Source organism: Haliotis rubra, unplaced genomic scaffold (assembly GCF_003918875.1).
Source record: "Haliotis rubra isolate DU_JTF1 unplaced genomic scaffold, ASM391887v1 Scf43, whole genome shotgun sequence".
Taxonomy (NCBI): Eukaryota; Metazoa; Mollusca; class Gastropoda; order Lepetellida; family Haliotidae; genus Haliotis; species Haliotis rubra.
In genome coordinates, this window is record NW_025767113.1 from 428,960 (window position 1) to 452,144 (window position 23,185).

The 23,185-nt window shown below is 44.4% G+C and overlaps 2 protein-coding genes across 5 annotated transcripts in view; one reads left to right on the forward strand and one right to left on the reverse strand.

The window, feature by feature from the left end:
- The window catches only part of LOC124288968 (ribose-phosphate pyrophosphokinase 4-like), a 36,721-nt gene extending 36,319 nt beyond the window's left edge, over positions 1–402 (forward strand). For 2 of the 3 annotated variants that reach the window (XM_046725565.1, XM_046725567.1), the window contains exon 9: positions 74–402. The gene's annotated coding sequence lies outside the window, so the exon portion shown is untranslated. Of the gene's footprint in view, positions 1–46 lie in introns of all 3 variants that reach the window. The other variant, XM_046725566.1, reaches the window with a different exon arrangement.
- Positions 403–13,211: 12,809 nt separating this feature from the next.
- The window catches only part of LOC124288959 (hydroxyacid-oxoacid transhydrogenase, mitochondrial-like), an 89,605-nt gene continuing 79,631 nt past the window's right edge, over positions 13,212–23,185 (reverse strand). For both annotated transcript variants that reach the window (XM_046725550.1, XM_046725549.1), the window contains exons 13-14: positions 22,068–22,225; positions 13,212–13,669 (exon numbers count right to left, since the gene is read on the reverse strand). In XM_046725550.1, coding sequence (XP_046581506.1) covers positions 13,586–13,669; positions 22,068–22,225 — 242 coding nt within the window. In that variant the 3' untranslated portion in view covers positions 13,212–13,585. The remainder of the gene's footprint in view (positions 13,670–22,067; positions 22,226–23,185) is intronic.

Genomic DNA, 23,185 nt, shown 5'->3' on the forward strand with positions numbered 1-23,185 from the left:
GGCTGTGTCACAAACAATGAATCCAACAGCTACATCACTCACATAGAGTCCACTGGCTCAATCACTCACATAGAGTCCACTGGCTCAATCACTCACATAGAGTCCACTGGCTCCACCACACACACCAAATATATTGGCTCCACCACTCACATCAAATTCACTGGCTCCGCCACATGCATCAAATATATTAGCTCACTTTACACACATCAAATCCACCAGCTCCATCATACACATTGAGTCCACTGGCTCCATCTGCTAAAAGAATAATAAAAGTGTGTTATACATAAGATGCAAGTAATTATAATACTTACCTAATCAGACAACGTTTTGTAGGAATGGTTTCTACTTATTTGTTGATATTTATTTGTGAAAAGTTCTTTAAATAAAATATATCAATAAAGATCCTTTGTTGTGTTGGCTTTGTTCATGTCAGATGAGGAAGTTCAACAGGATCAACCTCCCGTGACAAGCCGTGAAGTCCAGACCTGCTGTAACCTTCCTTGGCAGGATAAACCAAGGCTGCAGTAACCACATACTGGGTAGATTCCTGCACAGGATAAAGCAAGGCTGCAGTAACCATATACTGGGTAGATTACTGGGCAGGATAAACCACGGCTGCAGTAACCATATACTGGGTAGATTACTGGGCAGGATAAACCAAGTCTGCAAAAAACATATACTGGGTAGATTCCTTGGCAGGATCAACCAAGGCTGCAGTAGCCATATACTGGGTAGATTCCTTGGCAGGATAAACCACGGCTGCAGAAACCATATTCTTGGCAGGAAAAACCAAGTCTGCAAAAAACATATACTGGGTAGATTCCTGGGCAGGATCAACCAAGTCTGCAGTAACCATATACTGCGTAGATTCGTGTGCAGTCTAAACCAAGTCTGCAAAAACCATATACTGGGTAGATTCCTGTGCAGGATAAACCAAGTCTGCATTAGACATATACTGGGTAGATTCCTGGGCAGGATAAACTAAGTTTGCAGTAGGCATATACAGGGTAGATTCCTTGCTGGATAAACAGGATGTACATAAGTAGATTCCTGCAATAGGATAATAAGTCTGCAGTAGGCATGTACTGGGTAGATTCCTAGGCAGGATAAACCATGGCTGCAGTAACCATATACTGGGTAGATTCCTTGGCAGGATAAACCACGGCTGCCGTAGAAAAATACTTGGTAGATTCCTTGGTATGATAAACCAAGTCTGCAAAAACCATATACTGGGTAGATTCCTAGGCAGGATAAATCAAGGCTGCACTAACCATATACTAGGTATATTCCTGGGCAGGCTGCAGTAACCATATACTGGGTAGATTCTGGGCAGATTAAACCAAGTCTCAGTAACAATATAGGTAGATTTACTGGGCAGGATAAACCAAGGCTGCAGTAGCATTATGCCGGGTAAATTCCTTGGCAGGATAAAGCACGGCTGCAGTAACCATATACCGGGTAAATTCCAGGGCAGGATGAACCATGGCTGCACTAACCATATACTGGGTGTGTCCTTGGGCAGGATAAACCAAGGCTGAAGTAACCATATACTTGGTAGATTCCTGGGCAGGATAAACCAAGTCTCAGTAACAATATACTTGGTAGATTTACTGGGCAGGATAAACCAAGGCTGCAGTAACCATATACTGGGTAAATTCCTGGTCAGTGTAAACCAAGTCTGCAAAAACCATTTACTGGGTAGATTCCTAGGCAGGATAAACCAAGGTTGCAGTAACCATAACACAAGTAGATTCCAAGGCAGGATAAGCCAAGTCTGCAGTAACCATATAATGAGTAGCTTCCTGGGCAGGATAAAGCAAGGCTGCAGTAACTATATACTGGGTAGATTTATGTGCACGATTAACCAGGGCTACAGTAACCCTATACTGGGTGTCCCTGGGCAGGATAAACCAAGTCTGAAGTAACCATATACTGTGTAGTTTTCTGAGCAGGATAAATCAAGGCTGCAGTAACCATATACTGTGTAGTTTTCTGAGCAGGATAAATCAAGGCTGCAGTAACCATATACTGTGTAGTTTTCTGAGCAGGATAAATCAAGGCTGCAGTAACCATATACTGGATAGATTCCTAGACACGATAAACCAATTCTGCAGTAACCATATACTGGGTAGATTCCTGGGCAGGATAAACCAAGTCTGCAGTAACAATATACTGGGTAGATTCCAGGATGGGCAGGCTGAAATAGTCATATACTGCAGTAACAATAGTAACCATATACTGGGTAGATTCCTGAGCAGGATAAACCAAGGCTGCAGTAACCATATGCTGGGCATATACTGGATAGATGCAGTAACCATATAATGGGTATTATAGGCACGATAACCAAGTCTGCAGTAACCATATACTGGGTAGATTCCTGTCAGGATAAACCAAGGCTGCAGTAACCATATACTGGGTAGATTCCTTGGCAGGATAAACCAAGTCCTGCAGTAACCATATAATGGGTAGATTCATAGGCACGATAGACCAAGTCTGCAGTAACCATAAACTGGGTAGATTCCCTGTCAGGATAAACCAAGGCTGCAGTAACCATATACTGGGTAGATTCCCTGTCAGGATAAACCAAGGCTGCAGTAACCATATACTGGGTAGATTCCTTGGCAGGATAAACCAAGGCTGCAGTAACCATATACTGGGTAGATTCATAGGCACGATAGACCAAGTCTGCAGTAACCATAAACTGGGTAGATTCCAAGACAGGATAAACCAAGGCTGCAGTAACAATATACTGGGTAGATTACTGGGCACGATAAACCAAGGTTTCAGTAGCCATATACTGGGTAGATTCCTGGGCAGTGTAAACCAAGTCTGCAAAAAACATATATTGGGTAGATTCCAAGACAGGATAAACCAGGGCTGCAGTATCCATATACTGGGTAGATTCCTTGGCAGGATAAGCCAAGGCTGCAGCAACCAGATGTAGGGTAGGTTTCTGCGTAGGATAAACATATATGCTGGGCAGATTCCTTGGCAGGATAAACCAAGTTTGCATTAACCATAAACTGGGTAGATTCCTGGGTATGATAAACCAAGGCTGCAGTAACCATATACTGGGTAGATTCCTGGGCAGGATAAACAAAGGCTGCAATAACCATATACTGGGTAGATTACTGGGCAGGATAAACAAAGGCTGCAATAACCATATACTGGGTAGATTCCTGGGCAGGATAAACCAAAGGCTGCAATAACCATATACTGGGTAGATTCCATAAACCAAGGCTGCAGTAACCATATACTGGGTAGATTACTGGGCACGATAAACCAAGGTTTCAGTAGCCATATACTGGGTAGATTCCTGGGCAGTGTAAACCAAGTCTGCAAAAAACATATATTGGGTAGATTCCAAGACAGGATAAACCAGGGCTGCAGTATCCATATACTGGGTAGATTCCTTGGCAGGATAAGCCAAGGCTGCAGCAACCAGATGTAGGGTAGGTTTCTGCGTAGGATAAACCAAGGCTGCAGTAACCATATGCTGGGTAGACTCCTGGGTATGATAAACCAAGGCTGCAGTAACCATATACTGGCCTGGGCAGGATAAACTTGGCAGGAACCATAAACTGGGTAGATTTCTGTGCAGAGTAAACCAAGACTGCATTAACCATATACTGGGTAGATTACTAGATTCCTGGGTAGAATCTTGGGCAATATAAACCAAGGCTGCAGTAACCATATACTGGGTAGATTCTGGGCAGGATAAACCTGTAGTAACCAAGGAGATTCCAAGGCAGGATAAACCAAGCAGTAACCATATACTGGGTAGAATCCTAGGCACAATAAACCAAGTCTGCAGTAGATTTCCTGGGTGGATAAACCAAGGCTGCAGAGTAAACCAAGACTGCAGTAACAATATACTTGGTAGATTACTGGACAGGATAAACCAAGGCTGCAGTAACCAGATACTGGGTAGATTATCTTGGGCAATATAAATCGAGTCTGCAGCAATATAAATCGAGTCTGCATAACCTGGGGTAGGTTTCTGGGCGGGATAAACTAAGGCTGTAGTAACCATTTCCTAGGAGATTCCAAGGCAGGATAAACCAAGCCTGCACTAACCATATACAGGGTAGAATCCAGGCACAATAAACCAAGTCTGCAGTAACCATATACAAGGTAGATTCCTGGGTAGGATAAACCAAGGCTGCAGTAACCATATACTGGGTAGATTCCTGGGCAGGGTAAAGCAAGGGTGCAATATTTATATTGTTGGTAGATTCCTTGGCAGGATAAAGAAAAGCTGCAGTAACCATATACTGGGTAGATTCCTGTGCAGGGTAAACCAAGTCTGCATTAGCAATATACTTGGTAGATTACTGGGCACGATAAACCAAGGTTTCAATAGCCATATACTCGGTAGATTCCTGGGCAGTGTAAACCAAGTCTGCAAAAAACATATATTGGGTAGATTCCTGGGCATTATAAACCACGTCTGCAGTAACCATATACTTCGTAGATTCCTGGACAGGATAAACCAAGGCTGCAGCAACCATATACTGAGTAGATTACTGGACAGGATAAACCAGGGCTGCAGTAACCATATACTGGGTAGATTACTGGACAGGATAAACCAGGGCTGCAGTAACCATATACTGGATTACCGTAAACCAGGGCTGCAGAACCATATACTGGGTAGATTACTGGACAGGATAAACCAAGTCTGCAGCAACCATATACTGAGTAGATTACTGGACAGGATAAACCAGGGCTGCAGTAACCATATACTGGGTAGATTCCTTGGCAGGATAAGCCAAGGCTGCAGGAACCAGATATAGGGTAGGTTTCTGCGTAGGAAAAACCAAGGCTGCAGTAACCATATGCTGGGCACATTCCTAGGCAGGATAAACCAAGTTTGCATTAACCATAAACTGGGTAGATTCCTGGGCAGGATAAACCAAGGCTGCAGTAACCATATACTGGGTAGATTCCTGTGCAGAGTAAACCAAGTCTGCAGTAACAATATACTTGATAGATTACTGGGCAGGATAAACCAAGGCTGCAGTAACCAGATACAGGGTAGAATCTTGGGCATTATAAATCAAGTCTGCAGTAACCATATACTGGGTAGGTTTCTGGGCAGGATAAACTAAGGCTGCAGTAACCATTTCCTAGGGAGATTCCAAGGCAGGATAAACCAAGCCTGCAGTAACCATATACAGGGTAGATTCCTAGGCACAATAAACCAAGTCTGCAGTAACCATATACTGGGTAGATTCCTGTGCAGAGTAAACCAAGTCTGCAGTAACAATATACTTGATAGATTACTGGGCAGGATAAACCAAGGCTGCAGTAACCAGATACAGGGTAGAATCTTGGGCATTATAAATCAAGTCTGCAGTAACCATATACTGGGTAGATTCCTGGGCAGGGTAAACCAAGTCTCAGTAACAATGTACTTGGTAGATTTACTGGGCAGGATAAACCAAGGCTGCAGTAGCCTTATGCCGGGTAAATTCCTCGGCAGGATAAAGCACGGCTGCAGTAACCATATACCGGGTAAATTCCAGGGCAGGATGAACCACGGCTGCACTAACCATATACTGGGTGTGTCCCTGGGCAGGATAAACCAAGGCTGAAGTAACAATATACTTGGTAGATTACTTGGCAGGATAAAGAAAGGCTGAAATAGTCATATACTGGTTAGATTCCAGGGCATTGTTAACCAAGTCTGCAGTAACCATATACTGGGTAGGTTTCTGAGCTTCTGCAGTAACAGGATAAACCAAGGCTGCAGTAACCATATGCTGGGCAGATTCCAAGGCAGGATAAACCAAGCCTGCAGTAACCATATAATGGGTAGATTCATAGGCACGATAGACCAAGTCTGCAGTAACCATAAACTGGGTAGATTCCCTGTCAGGATAAACCAAGGCTGCAGTAACCATATACTGGGTAGATTCCTGGGCAGGATAAACCAAGTCGCAGTAACCATATACTGGGTAGATTCATAGGCAGGATAAACCAAGTCTGCAGTAACCATATACTGGGTAGATTCCTGTCAGGATAAACCAAGGCTGCAGTAACCATATACTGGGTAGATTCCTAGGTCAGGATAAACCAAGGCTGCAGTAACCATATACTGGGTAGATTCCTTGGCAGGATAAACCAAGGCTGCAGTAACCATATACTGGGTAGATTCATGGGCACGATAAACCAAGTCTGCAGTAACCATAAACTGGGTAGATTCCTGGACAGGATAAACCAAGGCTGCAGTAACAATATACTGGGTAGATTACTGGGCACGATAAACCAAGGTTTCAGTAGCCATATACTGGGTAGATTCCTGGGCAGTGTAAACCAAGTCTGCAAAAAACATATATTGGGTAGATTCCTGGACAGGATAAACCAGGGCTGCAGTATCCATATACTGGGTAGATTCCTTGGCAGGATAAGCCAAGGCTGCAGCAACCAGATGTAGGGTAGGTTTCTGCGTAGGATAAACCAAGGCTGCAGTAACCATATGCTGGGCAGATTCCTTGGCAGGATAAACCAAGTTTGCATTAACCATAAACTGGGTAGATTCCTGGGTATGATAAACCAAGGCTGCAGTAACCATATACTGGGTAGATTCCTGGGCAGGATAAACAAAGGCTGCAATAACCATATACTGGGTAGATTACTGGGCAGGATAAACCAAGGCTGCAATAACCATATACTGGGTAGATTCCTGGGCAGGATAAACCAAGGCTGCAGTAACCATATACTGGGTAGATTCCTGGGCAGGATAAACCAAGGCTGCAGTAACCATATACTGGGTAGATTACTGGGCACGATAAACCAAGGTTTCAGTAGCCATATACTGGGTAGATTCCTGGGCAGTGTAAACCAAGTCTGCAAAAAACATATATTGGGTAGATTCCAAGACAGGATAAACCAGGGCTGCAGTATCCATATACTGGGTAGATTCCTTGGCAGGATAAGCCAAGGCTGCAGCAACCAGATGTAGGGTAGGTTTCTGCGTAGGATAAACCAAGGCTGCAGTAACCATATGCTGGGCAGATTCCTTGGCAGGATAAACCAAGTTGCAGTAACCATATACTGGGTAGATTCCTGGGCATGATAAACCAAGGCTGCAGTAACCATATACTGGGTAGATTCCTGGGCAGGATAAACCAAGGCTGCAATAACCATATACTGGGTAGATTTCTGTGCAGAGTAAACCAAGACTGCAGTAACAATATACTTGGTAGATTACTGGACAGGATAAACCAAGGCTGCAGTAACCAGATACTGGGTAGATTCCTGGGCATTATAAACCAAGTCTGCAGTAACCATATACTGGGTAGGTTTCTGGGCAGGATAAACCAAGGCTGCAGTAACCATATGCTGGGCAGATTCCAAGGCAGGATAAACCAAGCCTGCAGTAACCATATACTGGGTAGATTCCTAGGCAGGATAAACCAAGTCTGCAGTAACCATATACTGGGTAGATTCCTGGTCAGGATAAACCAAGGCTGCAGTAACCATATACTGGGTAGATTCCTGGGCAGGATAAACCAAGGCTGCAATAACCATATACTGGGTAGATTTCTGGGCAGGATAAACCAAGTCTGCAGTAACCATATACTGGGTAGATTCCTGGACAGGATAAACCAAGGCTGCAGTAACCAGATACTGGGTAGAATCTTGGGCAATATAAATCAAGTCTGCAGTAACCATATACTGGGTAGGTTTCTGGGCAGGATAAACTAAGGCTGTAGTAACCATTTCCTAGGGAGATTCCAAGGCAGGATAAACCAAGCCTGCAGTAACCATATACAGGGTAGAATCCTAGGCACAATAAACCAAGTCTGCAGTAACCATATACAAGGTAGATTCCTGGGTAGGATAAACCAAGGCTGCAGTAACCATATACTGGGTAGATTCCTGGGCAGGATAAAGCAAGGCTGCAATAACCATATACTGGTAGATTCCTGGGCAGGATAAACCAAGTCTGCAGTAACCATATACTGGGTAGATTCCTGTGCAGGGTAAACCAAGTCTGCAGTAACCATATACTGGGTAGATTACTGGGCAGGATAAACCAAGGATGCAATAGCCATATACTGGGTAGATTCCTGGGCAGTGTAAACCAAGTCTGCAAAAAACCATATATTGGGTAGATTCCTGGGCATTATAAACCATCTGCATAACCATATACTGGGTAGATTCCTGGACAGGATAAACCAAGGCTGCAGTAACCATATACTGGGTAGATTACTGGACAGGATAAACCAGGGCTGCAGTAACCATATACAGTAACCATATAAACCAGGGCTGCAGTAACCATATCTGGGTAGATTACTGGACAGGATAAACCAAGTCTGCAGTAACCATATATACTGGGTAGATTCCTGGACAGGATAAACCAAGGCTGCAGTAACCATATACTGGGTAGATTCCTTGGCAGGATAAGCCAAGGCTGCAGGAACCATATATAGGGTAGGTTTCTGCGTAGGAAAAACCAGGAGTAACCACCTGGGCACATTCAGGATAAACCATATGCTGGGTAGATTCCTGGGCAGGATAAACCAAGTCTGCAGTAACCATATACCTGGGTAGATTCCTGTGCAGATAAACCAAGTCTGCAGTAACCATATACTTGATAGATTACTGGGCAGGATAAACCAAGGCTGCAGTAACCAGATACAGGGTAGAATCTTGGGCATTATAAATCAAGTCTGCAGTAACCATATACTGGGTAGGTTTCTGAGCAGGATAAACCAAGGCTGCAGTAACCATATGCTGGGCAGATTCCTTGGCAGGATAAACCAAGTTTGCATTAACCATAAACTGGGTAGATTCCTGGGTATGATAAACCAAGGCTGCAGTAACCATATACTGGGTAGATTCCTGGGCAGGATAAACCAAGGCTGCAATAACCATATACTGGGTAGATTTCTGTGCAGAGTAAACCAAGACTGCAGTAACAATATACTTGGTAGATTACTGGACAGGATAAACCAAGGCTGCAGTAACCAGATACTGGGTAGAATCTTGGGCAATATAAATCGAGTCTGCAGTAACCATATACTGGGTAGGTTTCTGGGCGGGATAAACTAAGGCTGTAGTAACCATTTCCTAGGGAGATTCCAAGGCAGGATAAACCAAGCCTGCACTAACCATATACAGGGTAGAATCCTAGGCACAATAAACCAAGTCTGCAGTAACCATATACAAGGTAGATTCCTGGGTAGGATAAACCAAGGCTGCAGTAACCATATACTGGGTAGATTCCTGGGCAGGGTAAAGCAAGGGTGCAGTATTTATATTGTTGGTAGATTCCTTGGCAGGATAAAGAAAAGCTGCAGTAACCATATACTGGGTAGATTCCTGTGCAGGGTAAACCAAGTCTGCATTAGCAATATACTTGGTAGATTACTGGGCACGATAAACCAAGGTTTCAATAGCCATATACTCGGTAGATTCCTGGGCAGTGTAAACCAAGTCTGCAAAAAACATATATTGGGTAGATTCCTGGGCATTATAAACCACGTCTGCAGTAACCATATACTTCGTAGATTCCTGGACAGGATAAACCAAGGCCATATACTGGCTGCAGGATAAACCAAGTAACCATATACTGGGTAGATTCCTTGGCAGGATAAACCAAGGCTGCAGCAACCATATACTGAGTAGATTACTGGACAGGATAAACCAGGGCTGCAGTAACCATATACTGGGTAGATTACTGGACAGGATAAACCAGGGCTGCAGTAACCATATACTGGGTAGATTCCTTGGCAGGATAAGCCAAGGCTGCAGGAACCAGATATAGGGTAGGTTTCTGCGTAGGAAAAACCAAGGCTGCAGTAACCATATGCTGGGCACATTCCTAGGCAGGATAAACCAAGTTTGCATTAACCATAAACTGGGTAGATTCCTGGGCAGGATAAACCAAGGCTGCAGTAACCATATACTGGGTAGATTACTGGGCATTATAAACCAAGTCTGCAGTAACCATATACTGGGTAGATTTCTGGGCAGGATAAACCAAGGCTGCAGTAACCATATACAGGGTAGAATTTCTGGGCAGATAAATCCAAGGCTGCAGTAACCATAGCTGGGTAGATTTCTGCAGGATAAACCAAGCCTGCAGTAACCAGATACAGGGTAGATTCCTAGGCACAATAAACCAAGTCTGCAGTAACCATATACAGGGTAGATTCCTAGGTAGGATAAATAAAGGCTGCAGTAACTATATACTGGGTAGATTCATGTGCAGGATAAAGCAAGTCTGCATTAACCATATACTGGTTAGATTCCTAGGCAGGATAAGCCAGGTCTGCAGTAACCATATACTGGTAGATTCCTGGAGGATAAACCAAGTCTGCAGTAACCATATACTGGGTAGATTCCTGTGCACGATAAAACCAGCTCTGCAGTAACCATATACTGGGTGTGTCCCTTGGGAGGATAATCGAAGTCTGCAGTAACCATATACTTAGTAAAATTCTGGACAGGATAAACCAGGGCTGCAGTAACCATATACTTAGTAAAATTCTGGACAGGATAAACCAGGGCTGCAGTAACCATATACTGGGTGTGTCCCTGGCAGGATAAACTACGCCTGCAGTAACCATATATTGGGTAGATTCCTTGTCAGGATAAACCAAGGCTGCAGGAACCAGATATAGGGTAGGTTTCTGGGCAGGATACACCAAGGCTGCAGTAACCATATGCTGGGCAGATTCCTTGGCAGGATAAACCAAGCCTGCAGTAACCAGATACCTGGTAGGTTTCTGGGCACGATAAACCAAGCCTGCAGTAACCATATCCTGTGTAGACTCCTGGGCAGGATAGACCAAGTCTGCAGTAACCATATACTGGGTAGATTCCGGAGCAGGATAAACCAAGGCTGCAGTAACCATATATTGGGTAGATTCCTGGGCAGGATAAACCAAGGCTGCAGTAACCATATACCTACTAACCACAACAAGTTCTTGTTGCAGTGGAGATGGCCTTTTGTGATAGAGGAGAGTTTTGGTGTCGGCAATTATCGGCATAGAGTTGGAGATAAGGTGAAAACCCATAATTTGCTCAAGAAGTATGTTGAAAGGGTCTCTATTTGTGATGCTGCTGTATGTGATGTGGGTGTCAGTCTCCCGCAGTATGTTTGTACAGGCATGGTCGATGTTGGTGTTGATGATGTAGATTAAGATGCAGAAGGGGAGTTGCCTAAGATTGTTTCACCGAGTTTGAAATCTAATGAGACTTACCTTTATGTGAATATTTCTTCAGATTTAACAGAAGGTCAGAAGCCTGAGGTCAGAGAGTTATTGACTGAGTTTTCAGATGTTTTGACGGATTTGCCAGGTAGGACTACAGACATGGAGTATAAGATTAGGTTAACTTCTTCAGATCAGGGCAGGTCACGTCCATATCCGTTACCTCATCACATGAGAGAGACAGTTGCTGCGGAAGTACAGCTATGTTAGAGAGAGAGAGGTGTGTGTGTGTTTATTGAACCTTCTTTTTCTCCTTATGCTTCACCTATAGTGTTAGTGAAAAAGCCTGATGGTTTATATCGGTTCTATGCAGATTATCGCTGGATAAATGTGATTTAAGTCTTTGATTCAGAACCGGCAACTTTGGCAGAAAGTTTATTCGTAAAGCTAAGTAAGTGCAAGTACAATTTGATATCAGTAAAGCTTATTGGCAGATTCCGATGGGCAAGGAAAGTAAGGTGTACACAGCATGTGTTACTCCAGATGGGTTGTATAAGTGGACAGTTACGCCCTTTGGTGTTGTCAATTCGTCTGCAGTGTTCACTAGGTTAATGAGGAAGGTCCTGAGAGGTGTAGATCATGTAGATAGTTACATTGATGATGTACTGGAAGGAACGGGGTCATGGAACGAACACATAGTGAGTTTGAGGGCTGTTTCAGTCGTTTGCGCAAAAATGCAACCTCACGGCCGGACCATCTAAGGTAATGATTGGGTATCATACTTTGCCATATTTAGGTCATGTTGTTGGACAAGGCAACTTAACTCCTGACATTAAGAAGCTGATGGCAATTCTGGAGATGACTAAGCCAACAACAAAGAAACAGGTGAGATCTTTGATTGGCTTAACAAGCTACTACAGGCGGTTCATTCCTAACTTTGCAGCTATCGCAGCTCCTTTGACAAATTTAACAAAGAAAGGTAAGCCCAACGTAGTTGTATGGGATGAGTCAGGAAGAAGCGTTCCTAACGCTGAAGAGGCACATGGCGAGTGCATTAGTATTGAAGTTGCCAGATTTGGATAAACCATTTTTACTGAGGACAGATGCATCTGATGTTGGTATTGGAGCAGTGCGTTTACAAGAATATGTGGATAGGAAGTTTCCTGTTATGTATGTCGGAAGCTGTTGGACCGGGGAAAGCTTATTCCACTATCGAGAAGGCATGCAAAAGTTGAAAAGGTTTCTGTATGGGAGAGAGATTTCTTGGAGACAGATCATGGGGAATTCTTATTTTAATTTTCCTTTTTGTTAAATTCTGTAATAAATTACATTCATTACATTTTTGCCTTGTGTTATTCATCTTGTGTTGACAATATTATTAGAGCCTCCTGCTGCAAGGAAGTAGCCACATTTATTGGGAGGAATATAGTTGAAGGATATTCTCCAGAGCAAATAGTCATTTTGTTGACGATGGGGTGATAACGATGGGGCCACTGAATCCACTACAAGACTGACAAAAGACAAACACACATAAACAATTTCTTGTTTATATGAAATTTGTTAATAAAAATCATTCAAAAATCAACAAGTCAACAGTATATGAGGACATAGTATATGACACAGTAAGTTCAAGCAGCAGCATATGGAGGAGGCGGCAGAGCTTTACCACATCTGATGCTTACCCTCCAGTTGTTCCAGTTCTCAAGACAAACACACACTCTACACACATACGCCATCCACACACAGAAAGGGTAGTTTATAACACGATGACATATACTGAGGTCACCAAAAATGTGACACGATCAAGATCTAGTTTAATCAAAATCTTGGGTACATAAGCCTTTTTAACAGCTACTTCATACTGTTTGACCTTCATCTACAAGGACAACCAGTCATGAAAAAATATTGCTTGGATAATTAGGTAGTCTATTGGGCAAGTCTGTTTTCTACGTTTCAAAACTGTAGAGATAAGGTATCACACCCATCACTTCATATATTTGTGGTAACCTCCATGGTAACCTCCATGACCTTGCAATGACCTTAACACTTTTAAAGAGGTCACTTTAATTCTACAAAATGCCCTGTTTTGGATGATGTGAAAATGTACATCATCTTCAGCCAACAGTCCTCCAATCGTGTGATATGCAAGCACATACTGGCTGCCAGAGAGGTAGTTCTTGTCCACGCGTCTACCACATGCATCAAGGTGCTTCACGTTGTCTCTGCATATACAATAACAGATAGTCTCTTTATGTTGACTATAAACATTAAAAAAGCCAGATTGAGCCAAGTTAACTGGTCAAGTGGTCAAAATCTTAATTTCCGTTGTTGAGCTAGGATATCGATCTGTGTAATGTTATTTCTCATTCCACTGGTTTGTCCTGACTGGTTACAGTGTGAATATAAGCATTGAGCAACAACTAGAACACTTTCATTGATTTCTCCAACAATGTCGCGATGTCCTCCTCTTGAAAGGGTCTTGGGCAAAGCTTTGTTAATCGGTGCTGAAACATGAAACAGAATCACATGAAGGCATTTACTTTGGCTCCAGATCACGACAGTTGATGAGAGGGTCCCAAACCCAAAGTCACAGTAAAGTCCCTTGAATCAAAGTAATACCACCCTTTATCTTACCTCACACATAAATGTCGCTTTCTGATTGGCTGACCGCTCTTCTATTATTTTCAGTGTACCCCGCTTACAAGCAATGTACATTTCAATGTACCCCGCTGTCAATGGCAACTCATTTGGTACTTCGTGGTAGTAATTATTTATCTCGAATAACATTGAATCACGTATGATGTACGGAAATTACCGATGTTAACATTGTTTATGTTCCCTAAACAAATATCGAGGGTACATCAACCCATGCCCCCCTCGTGACCAGTGAACAACTTATATTGTACATGGTGCCCTGACTGTGTATGTACCCGACTGTAGCATGGTGCCCTGACTATGCTCACACCTGTAACATGGTGCCCTGAATGTGTATGTACCCACCTGTAGCATGGTGCCCTGACTGTGTATGTACCCACCTGTAGCATGGTGCCCTGGCTGTGTATGTAACCACCTGTAGCATGGTGCACTGACTGAATGTTCCCACCTGTAGCATTGTGCCCTGAATGTGTTTGTATCCGACCGAATGTTCCCACCTGTAGCATTTTCCAATGACTGTGTATGTGCCCACCTGTGGCATGGTGCCCCGACTGTGTATGTACCCGACTGTAGCATGGTGCCCTGACTATGTTCACACCTGTACCATGGTGCCTGACTCTGTATGTATCCGACTGTAGCATGGTGCCCTGACTATGTTCACACCTGTAGCATTGTGCCATGAATGTGTATGTACCCGACTGTAGCATAGTGCCCTCACTATGTTCACACCTGTAGCATGGTGCCTGACTGTATGTACCCGACGGTAGCATGGTGCCCTGACTATCTACCCATCTGTAGCATGGTGCCCTGAAGTTGAATGTACCCAACTGTAGCATGGTGCCATGTATGTGTATGTATCCGACTGTAGCATTTTGCCCTGAATGTGTATGAACTAACCTGTAGCATGTTCCCCTGAATTTGTATGTATCCACTTGTACCATGTAGCATGGTGCCCTGTATGTGTATGTATCCGACTGTAGCATGTTGCCCTGAATGTGTATGTACCCACCTGTAGCATGGTGCCCTGTATGTGTATGTATCCGACTGTAGCATTTTCCCCTGAATCTGTATGAACTAACCTGTAGCATGTTCTCCTGAATTTGTATGTATCCACTTGTACCATGTTCCCCTGAATGTGTATGTACCCGACTGTAGCATGGTGCCCTGTATGTGTATGAATCCGACTGTAACATGTTGCCCTGAATGTGTATATACCCACCTGTAGCATGGTGCCCTGAATGTGTATGTATCCATCTGTAGCATGGTCCCCTGAATGTGTATGTATCCATCTGTAGCATGGTGCCCTGAATGTGTATGTATCTGCCTGTAGCATGGTGCCCTGAATGTGTATGTATCCATCTGTAGCATGGTCCCCTGAATGTGTATGTATCCGACTGTAGCATGGTGCCCTGAATGTTATGTATCTGCCTGTAGCATGGTGCCCTGAATGTGTATGTATCCATCTGTAGCATGGTGCCCTGAATGTGTATGTATCCGACTGTAGCATGGTGCCCTGAATGTGTATATACCCACCTGTAGCATGGTGCCCTGAATGTGTATGTATCCGACTGTAGCATGGTCCCCTGAATGTGTTTGTATCCGACTGTAGCATGGTGCCCTAAATGTGTATGTATCCGACTGTAGCATTGTGCCCTAAATGTGTATGTACCCACCTGTAGCATGGTGCCCTGAATGTGTATGTATCCGACTGTAGCATGGTGCCCTGAATGTGTTTGTATCCACCTGTAGCATGGTGCCCTGAATGTGTATGTATCCATCTGTAGCATGGTGCCCTGAATGTGTTTGTATCCGACTGTAGCATGGTGCCCTAAATGTGTATGTATCCGACTGTTGCATGCTGCCCTAAATGTGTATATACCCACCTGTAGCATGGTGCCCTGAATGTGTATGTATCCGACTGTAGCATGGTGCCCTGAATGTGTTTGTATCCACCTGTAGCATGGTGCCCTGAATGTGTATGTATCCGACTGTAGCATGGTGCCCTGAATGTGTTTGTATCCGACTGTAGCATGGTGCCCTAAATGTGTATGTATCCACCTGTAGCATGGTGCCCTGACTATGTATGCACCTACCTATAGCATTGTGCCCTGAATTTATATGTAATCACGTGTAGCATGTTGCCCTGAATGTGTAAGAACGCACCTGTAGCATGGAGCCCAATATGTGCATGTATGCAATTGTAGTATTGAGCCGTAAATGTGCATGTACGCACCTGTAGCATGGTGCCACAGCTGTGTATGTATCCAACCTGTAGCATGGTGCCCTGAATGTGTATGTACCCACCTGTAGCATGTTGTCCTGTATGGGTATGTACCCAACTGTAGCATGGTGCCCTGTATGAGTATGTACCCACCTGTAGCATGTTGTCCTGTATCGGGTATGTACCCAAATGTAGCATGGTGACCTGTATGAGTATGTACCCACCTGTAGCATGTTGTCCTGTATGGGTATGTGCCCAACTGTAGCATGGTGCCCTGTATGTGTATGTATCCGACTGTAGCATGGTGCCCTGTATGTGTATGTATCCAACTGTAGCATTTTGCCCTGAATGTGTATGAACTAACCTGTAGCATGTTCCCCTGAATTTGTATGTATCCACTTGTACCATGTTCCCCTGAATGTGTATGTACCCACCTGTAGCATGGTGCCCTGTATGTGTATGTATCCGACTGTAGCATGGTGCCCTGAATGTGTATGTATCTGCCTGTAGCATGGTGCCCTGAATGTGTATATACCCACCTGTAGCATGGTGCCCTGAATGTGTATGTATCCATCTGTAGCATGGTGCCCTGAATGTGTATGTATCCGACTGTAGCATGGTGCCCTGACTATGTATGCACCCACCTATAGCATTGTGCCCTGAATTTATATGTAATCACGTGTAGCATGTTGCCCTGAATGTGTATGAACGCACCTGTAGCATGGAACCCAATATGTGCATGTATGCAATTGTAGCATTGAGCCTTAAATGTGCATGTACGCACCTGTAGCATGGTGCCACAGCTGTGTATGTATCCAACCTGTAGCATGGTGCCCTGACTGTGTATGTACCCGACTGTAGCATGGTGCCCTGACTATGTTCACACCTGTACCATGGTGCCTGACTCTGTATGTATCCGACTGTAGCATGGTGCCCTGACTATGTTCACACCTGTAGCATTGTGCCATGAATGTGTATGTACCCAACTGTAGCATAGTGCCCTCACTATGTTCACACCTGTAGCATGGTGCCTGACTGTATGTACCCGACGGTAGCATGGTGCCCTGACTATCTACCCATCTGTACCATGGTGCCCTGAAGTTGAATGTACCCAACTGTAGCATGGTGCCATGTATGTGTATGTATCCGACTGTAGCATTTTGCCCTGAATGTGTATGAACTAACCTGTAGCATGTTCCCCTGAATTTGTATGTATCCACTTGTACCATGTAGCATGGTGCCCTGTATGTGTATGTATCCGACTGTAGCATGTTGCCCTGAATGTGTATATACCCACCTGTAGCATGGTGCCCTGTATGTGTATGTACCCACCTGTAGCATTGTGCCCTGTATGTGTATGTATCCGACTGTAGCATTTTCCCCTGAATCTGTATGAACTAACCTGTAGCATGTTCTCCTGAATTTGTATGTATCCACTTGTACCATGTTCCCCTGAATGTGTATGTACCCGACTGTAGCATGGTGCCCTGTATGTGTATGAATCCGACTGTAACATGTTGCCCTGAATGTGTATATACCCACCTGTAGCATGGTGCCCTGAATGTGTATGTATCCATCTGTAGCATGGTCCCCTGAATGTGTATGTATCCATCTGTAGCATGGTGCCCTGAATGTGTATGTATCTGCCTGTAGCATGGTGCCCTGAATGTGTATGTATCTGCCTGTAGCATGGTGCCCTGAATGTGTATGTATCCATCTGTAGCATGGTCCCCTGAATGTGTATGTATCCGACTGTAGCATGGTGCCCTGAATGTGTATGTATCCACCTGTAGCATGGTGCCCTGAATGTGTATGTATCCATCTGTAGCATGGTGCCCTGAATGTGTATGTATCCGACTGTAGCATGGTGCCCTGAATGTGTATATACCCACCTGTAGCATGGTGCCCTGAATGTGTATGTATCCGACTGTAGCATGGTGCCCTGAATGTGTTTGTATCCGACTGTAGCATGGTGCCCTAAATGTGTATGTATCCGAGCTGTAGCATTGTGCCCTAAATGTGTATGTACCCACCTGTAGCATGGTGCCCTGAATGTGTATGTATCCGACTGTAGCATGGTGCCCTGAATGTGTTTGTATCCACCTGTAGCATGGTGCACTGAATGTGTATGTATCCATCTGTAGCATGGTGCCCTGAATGTGTTTGTATCCGACTGTAGCATGGTGCCCTAAATGTGTATGTATCCGACTGTTGCATGCTGCCCTAAATGTGTATATACCCACCTGTAGCATGGTGCCCTGAATGTGTATGTATCCGACTGTAGCATGGTGCCCTGAATGTGTTTGTATCCACCTGTAGCATGGTGCCCTGAATGTGTATGTATCCGACTGTAGCATGGTGCCCTGAATGTGTTTGTATCCGACTGTAGCATGGTGCCCTAAATGTGTATGTATCCACCTGTAGCATGGTGCCCTGACTATGTATGCACCTACCTATAGCATTGTGCCCTGAATTTATATGTAATCACGTGTAGCATGTTGCCCTGAATGTGTAAGAACGCACCTGTAGCATGGAGCCCAATATGTGCATGTATGCAATTGTAGCATTGAGCCGTAAATGTGCATGTACGCACCTGTAGCATGGTGCCACAGCTGTGTATGTATCCAACCTGTAGCATGGTGCCCTGAATGTGTATGTACCCACCTGTAGCATGTTGTCCTGTATGGGTATGTACCCAACTGTAGCATGGTGCCCTGTATGAGTATGTACCCACCTGTAGCATGTTGTCCTGTATCGGTATGTACCCAAATGTAGCATGGTGACCTGTATGAGTATGTACCCACCTGTAGCATGTTGTCCTGTATGGGTATGTGCCCAACTGTAGCATGGTGCCCTGTATGTGTATGTATCCGACTGTAGCATGGTGCCCTGTATGTGTATGTATCCAACTGTAGCATTTTGCCCTGAATGTGTATGAACTAACCTGTAGCATGTTCCCCTGAATTTGTATGTATCCACTTGTACCATGTTCCCCTGAATGTGTATGTACCCACCTGTAGCATGGTGCCCTGTATGTGTATGTATCCGACTGTAGCATGGTGCCCTGAATGTGTATGTATCTGCCTGTAGCATGGTGCCCTGAATGTGTATATACCCACCTGTAGCATGGTGCCCTGAATGTGTATGTATCCATCTGTAGCATGGTGCCCTGAATGTGTATGTATCCGACTGTAGCATGGTGCCCTGACTATGTATGCACCCACCTATAGCATTGTGCCCTGAATTTATATGTAATCACGTGTAGCATGTTGCCCTGAATGTGTATGAACGCACCTGTAGCATGGAACCCAATATGTGCATGTATGCAATTGTAGCATTGAGCCTTAAATGTGCATGTACGCACCTGTAGCATGGTGCCACAGCTGTGTATGTATCCAACCTGTAGCATGGTGCCCTGAATGTGTATGTACCCACCTGTAGCATGTTGCCCTGTATGAGTATGTACCCACCTGTAGCATGTTGTCCTGTATGAGTATGTGCTCAACTGTAGCATGGTGCCCTGTATGTGTATGTATCCGACTGTAGCATGTTGCCCTGAATGTGTATGTTCTAACCTGTAGCATGTTCCCCTGAATTTGTATGTATCCATTGTACCATGTTCCCCTGAATGTGTATGTACCCAACTGTAGCAAGGTGCCCTGTATGTGAATGTATCCACCTGTAGCATGTTGCCCTGAATTTGTAAGTACCCACGTGTAGCATGGTACCCTGAATGTGTATGTATCCACCTGTAGTATGTTCCCCTAAACGTGTATGTATCCACCTGTAGCATGTTGCCCTAAATGTGAATGTATCCACCTGTAGCATGTTGCCCTGAATGTGTATGTACCCACCTGTAGCATGTTCCACTGAATGTGTATGTATCCACCTGTACCATGTTCCACTGAATGTAGCATGTATCCAGCATGTTCCCGTGAATGTGTATGTATACACCTGTAGCATGGTGCCCTGAATGTGTATGTACCCACCTGTAGCATGTTGCCCTGAATGAGTTTGTATCCGATTGTAGCATGTTCCCCTGAATGTGTATGTATACACTTGTAGCATGTTCCCCTGAATGTGTATGTATCCACCTGTAGCATGTTGCCCTGAATGTGTATGTACCCACCTGTAGCATGATGCCCTGAATGTGTTTGTACCCACCTGTAGAATGTTGCCCTGAATGTGTATGTACCCACCTGTAGCATGATGTCCTGCTTGTGTATGTACCCACCTGTAGCATGTTGCCCTCAATGTGTATGTACCCACCTGTAGCATGATGCCCTGAATGTGTATGTACCCACCTGTAGCATGATGCCCTGAATGTATATGTACCCACCTGTAGCATGATGCCCTGAATGTGTATGTATACACCTGTAGCATGGTGCCCTGAATGTATATGTACCCACCTGTAGCATGATGCCCTGAATGTGTATTTACCCACCAGTAGCATTTTGTCCTGAATGTAAATGTACCCACCTGTAGCATGATGCCCTGAATGAGTTTGTATCCGATTGTAGCATGGCGCCCTGAATGTGTATGTATACACCTGTAGCATGGTGCCCTGAATGTATATGTACCCACCTGTAGCATGATGCCCTGAATGTGTATGTACCCACCAGTAGCATTTTGTCCTGAATGTAAATGTACCCACCTGTAGCATGATGCCCTGAATGAGTTTGTATCCGATTGTAGCATGGCGCCCTGAATGTGTATGTATCCACCTGTACCATGTTGCCCTGAATGTGTATGTATACACCTGTAGCATGTTCCCCTGAATGTGTATGTATCCATCTGTAGCATGTTGCCCTGAATGTGTATGTACCCACCTGTAGCATGTTGCCCTGAATGTGTATGTATCCACCTGTAGCATGGTGCCCTGAATGTGTATGTACCGACCTGTAGCATGGTGCCCTGAATGTGTATGTATCCACCTGCAACATGGTGCCCTGAATGTGTATGTATCCACCTGTAGCATAATGCCCTGAATGTGTATGTACCCACCTGTAGCATGATGCCCTGAATGTGTATGTGCCCACCAGTAGCATGGTGCCCTGAATGTGTATGTACCCACCTGTAGCATGATGTCCTGCTTGTGTATGTACCCACCTGTAGCATGTTGCCCTCAATGTGTATGTACCCACCTGTAGCATGATGCCCTGAATGTGTATGTACCCACCTGTAGCATGATGCCCTGAATGTATATGTACCCACCTGTAGCATGATGCCCTGAATGTGTATGTATACACCTGTAGCATGGTGCCCTGAATGTATATGTACCCACCTGTAGCATGATGCCCTGAATGTGTATTTACCCACCAGTAGCATTTTGTCCTGAATGTAAATGTACCCACCTGTAGCATGATGCCCTGAATGAGTTTGTATCCGATTGTAGCATGGCGCCCTGAATGTGTATGTATACACCTGTAGCATGGTGTCCTGAATGTATATGTACCCACCTGTAGCATGATGCCCTGAATGAGTTTGTATCCGATTGTAGCATGGCGCCCTGAATGTGTATGTATACACCTGTACCATGTTGCCCTGAATGTGTATGTATACACCTGTAGCATGTTCCCCTGAATGTGTATGTATCCATCTGTAGCATGTTGCCCTGAATGTGTATGTACCCACCTGTAGCATGTTGCCCTGAATGTGTATGTATCCACCTGTAGCATGGTGCCCTGAATGTGTATGTACCGACCTGTAGCATGGTGCCCTGAATGTGTATGTATCCACCTGCAACATGGTGCCCTGAATGTGTATGTATCCACCTGTAGCATAATGCCCTGAATGTGTATGTACCCACCTGTAGCATGATGCCCTGAATGTGTATGTGCCCACCAGTAGCATGGTGCCCTGAATGTGTATGTACCCACCTGTAGCATGTTCCCCTGAATGTGTATGTATCCACCTGTAGCATGGTGCTGCTACTACTGTGTATGTGCCCACCTGTAGCATGGTGCCCTGGATATGTATATGTATCTACCTGTGGCATGGTACCCTGACTGTGTATATTTATCTACCTGTGGCATGGTTCCCTTTACAAGGCTCGGAACATCCTGAGACTGGAAACCAAGCTCTGTGAGTCCGTTTGGGGTGGCCAAATCATGCATTATTTCCCTCAATTTGTCTGACAGCACACGTCCAGCATCCCCACGCTTAACATTGCGTACATCAACACCTACAACATAAATACCTACATCACAGACTACAACATCAACACCTACATCACAGACTACAACATCAACACCTACATCAAAGACTTCAACATCAACACCTACATCACAGACTACAACATCAACACCTTCATCACAGACTACAACATCAACACCAACATCACAGACTACTACATCAACACCTTCATCACAGACTACTACATCAACACCGACATCACAGACTACTGCATCAACACCTACATCACAGAGTACATCAACACCTACATCACAGACAACATCAACACCGACATCACAGACTTCAGCATCAACACCTACATCAAAGATTTCAACATCAACACCTACATCACAGACTTCAGCATCAACACCAACATCACAGAAGACATCAACACCAACATCACAGACTACAACATCAACAACTACATCACAGACTACTACATCAACACCTTCATCACAGACTACATCATCAACACCTTCATCACAGACTACAACATCAACACCAACATCACAGACTACAACATCAACACCTTCATCACAGACTACATCAACACCTACATCACAGACAACATCAACAACTACATCACAGACTTCAGCATTAACACCTTAATCACAGAGTACATCAACACCTACATCCAGACGCTACATCACAGAGTACATCAACACCTACATCACAGACTTCAGCATCAACACCAACATCACAGAAGACATCAACACAACATCACAGATTACAACATCAACACCTACATCACAGACTACAACATCAACACCTTCATCACAGATATCAACATCTACATCACGGACTACAACATCAACACCTTCATCACAGATTACTTCAACACCTACAACACAGACTACTTCAACACCTACATCACAGACTACTACGTCTCTATCTACTACATTAGAGACTACAACATGAACACCTACATCACAGTGTACAACATCAACACCTACATCACAGACTACAACAT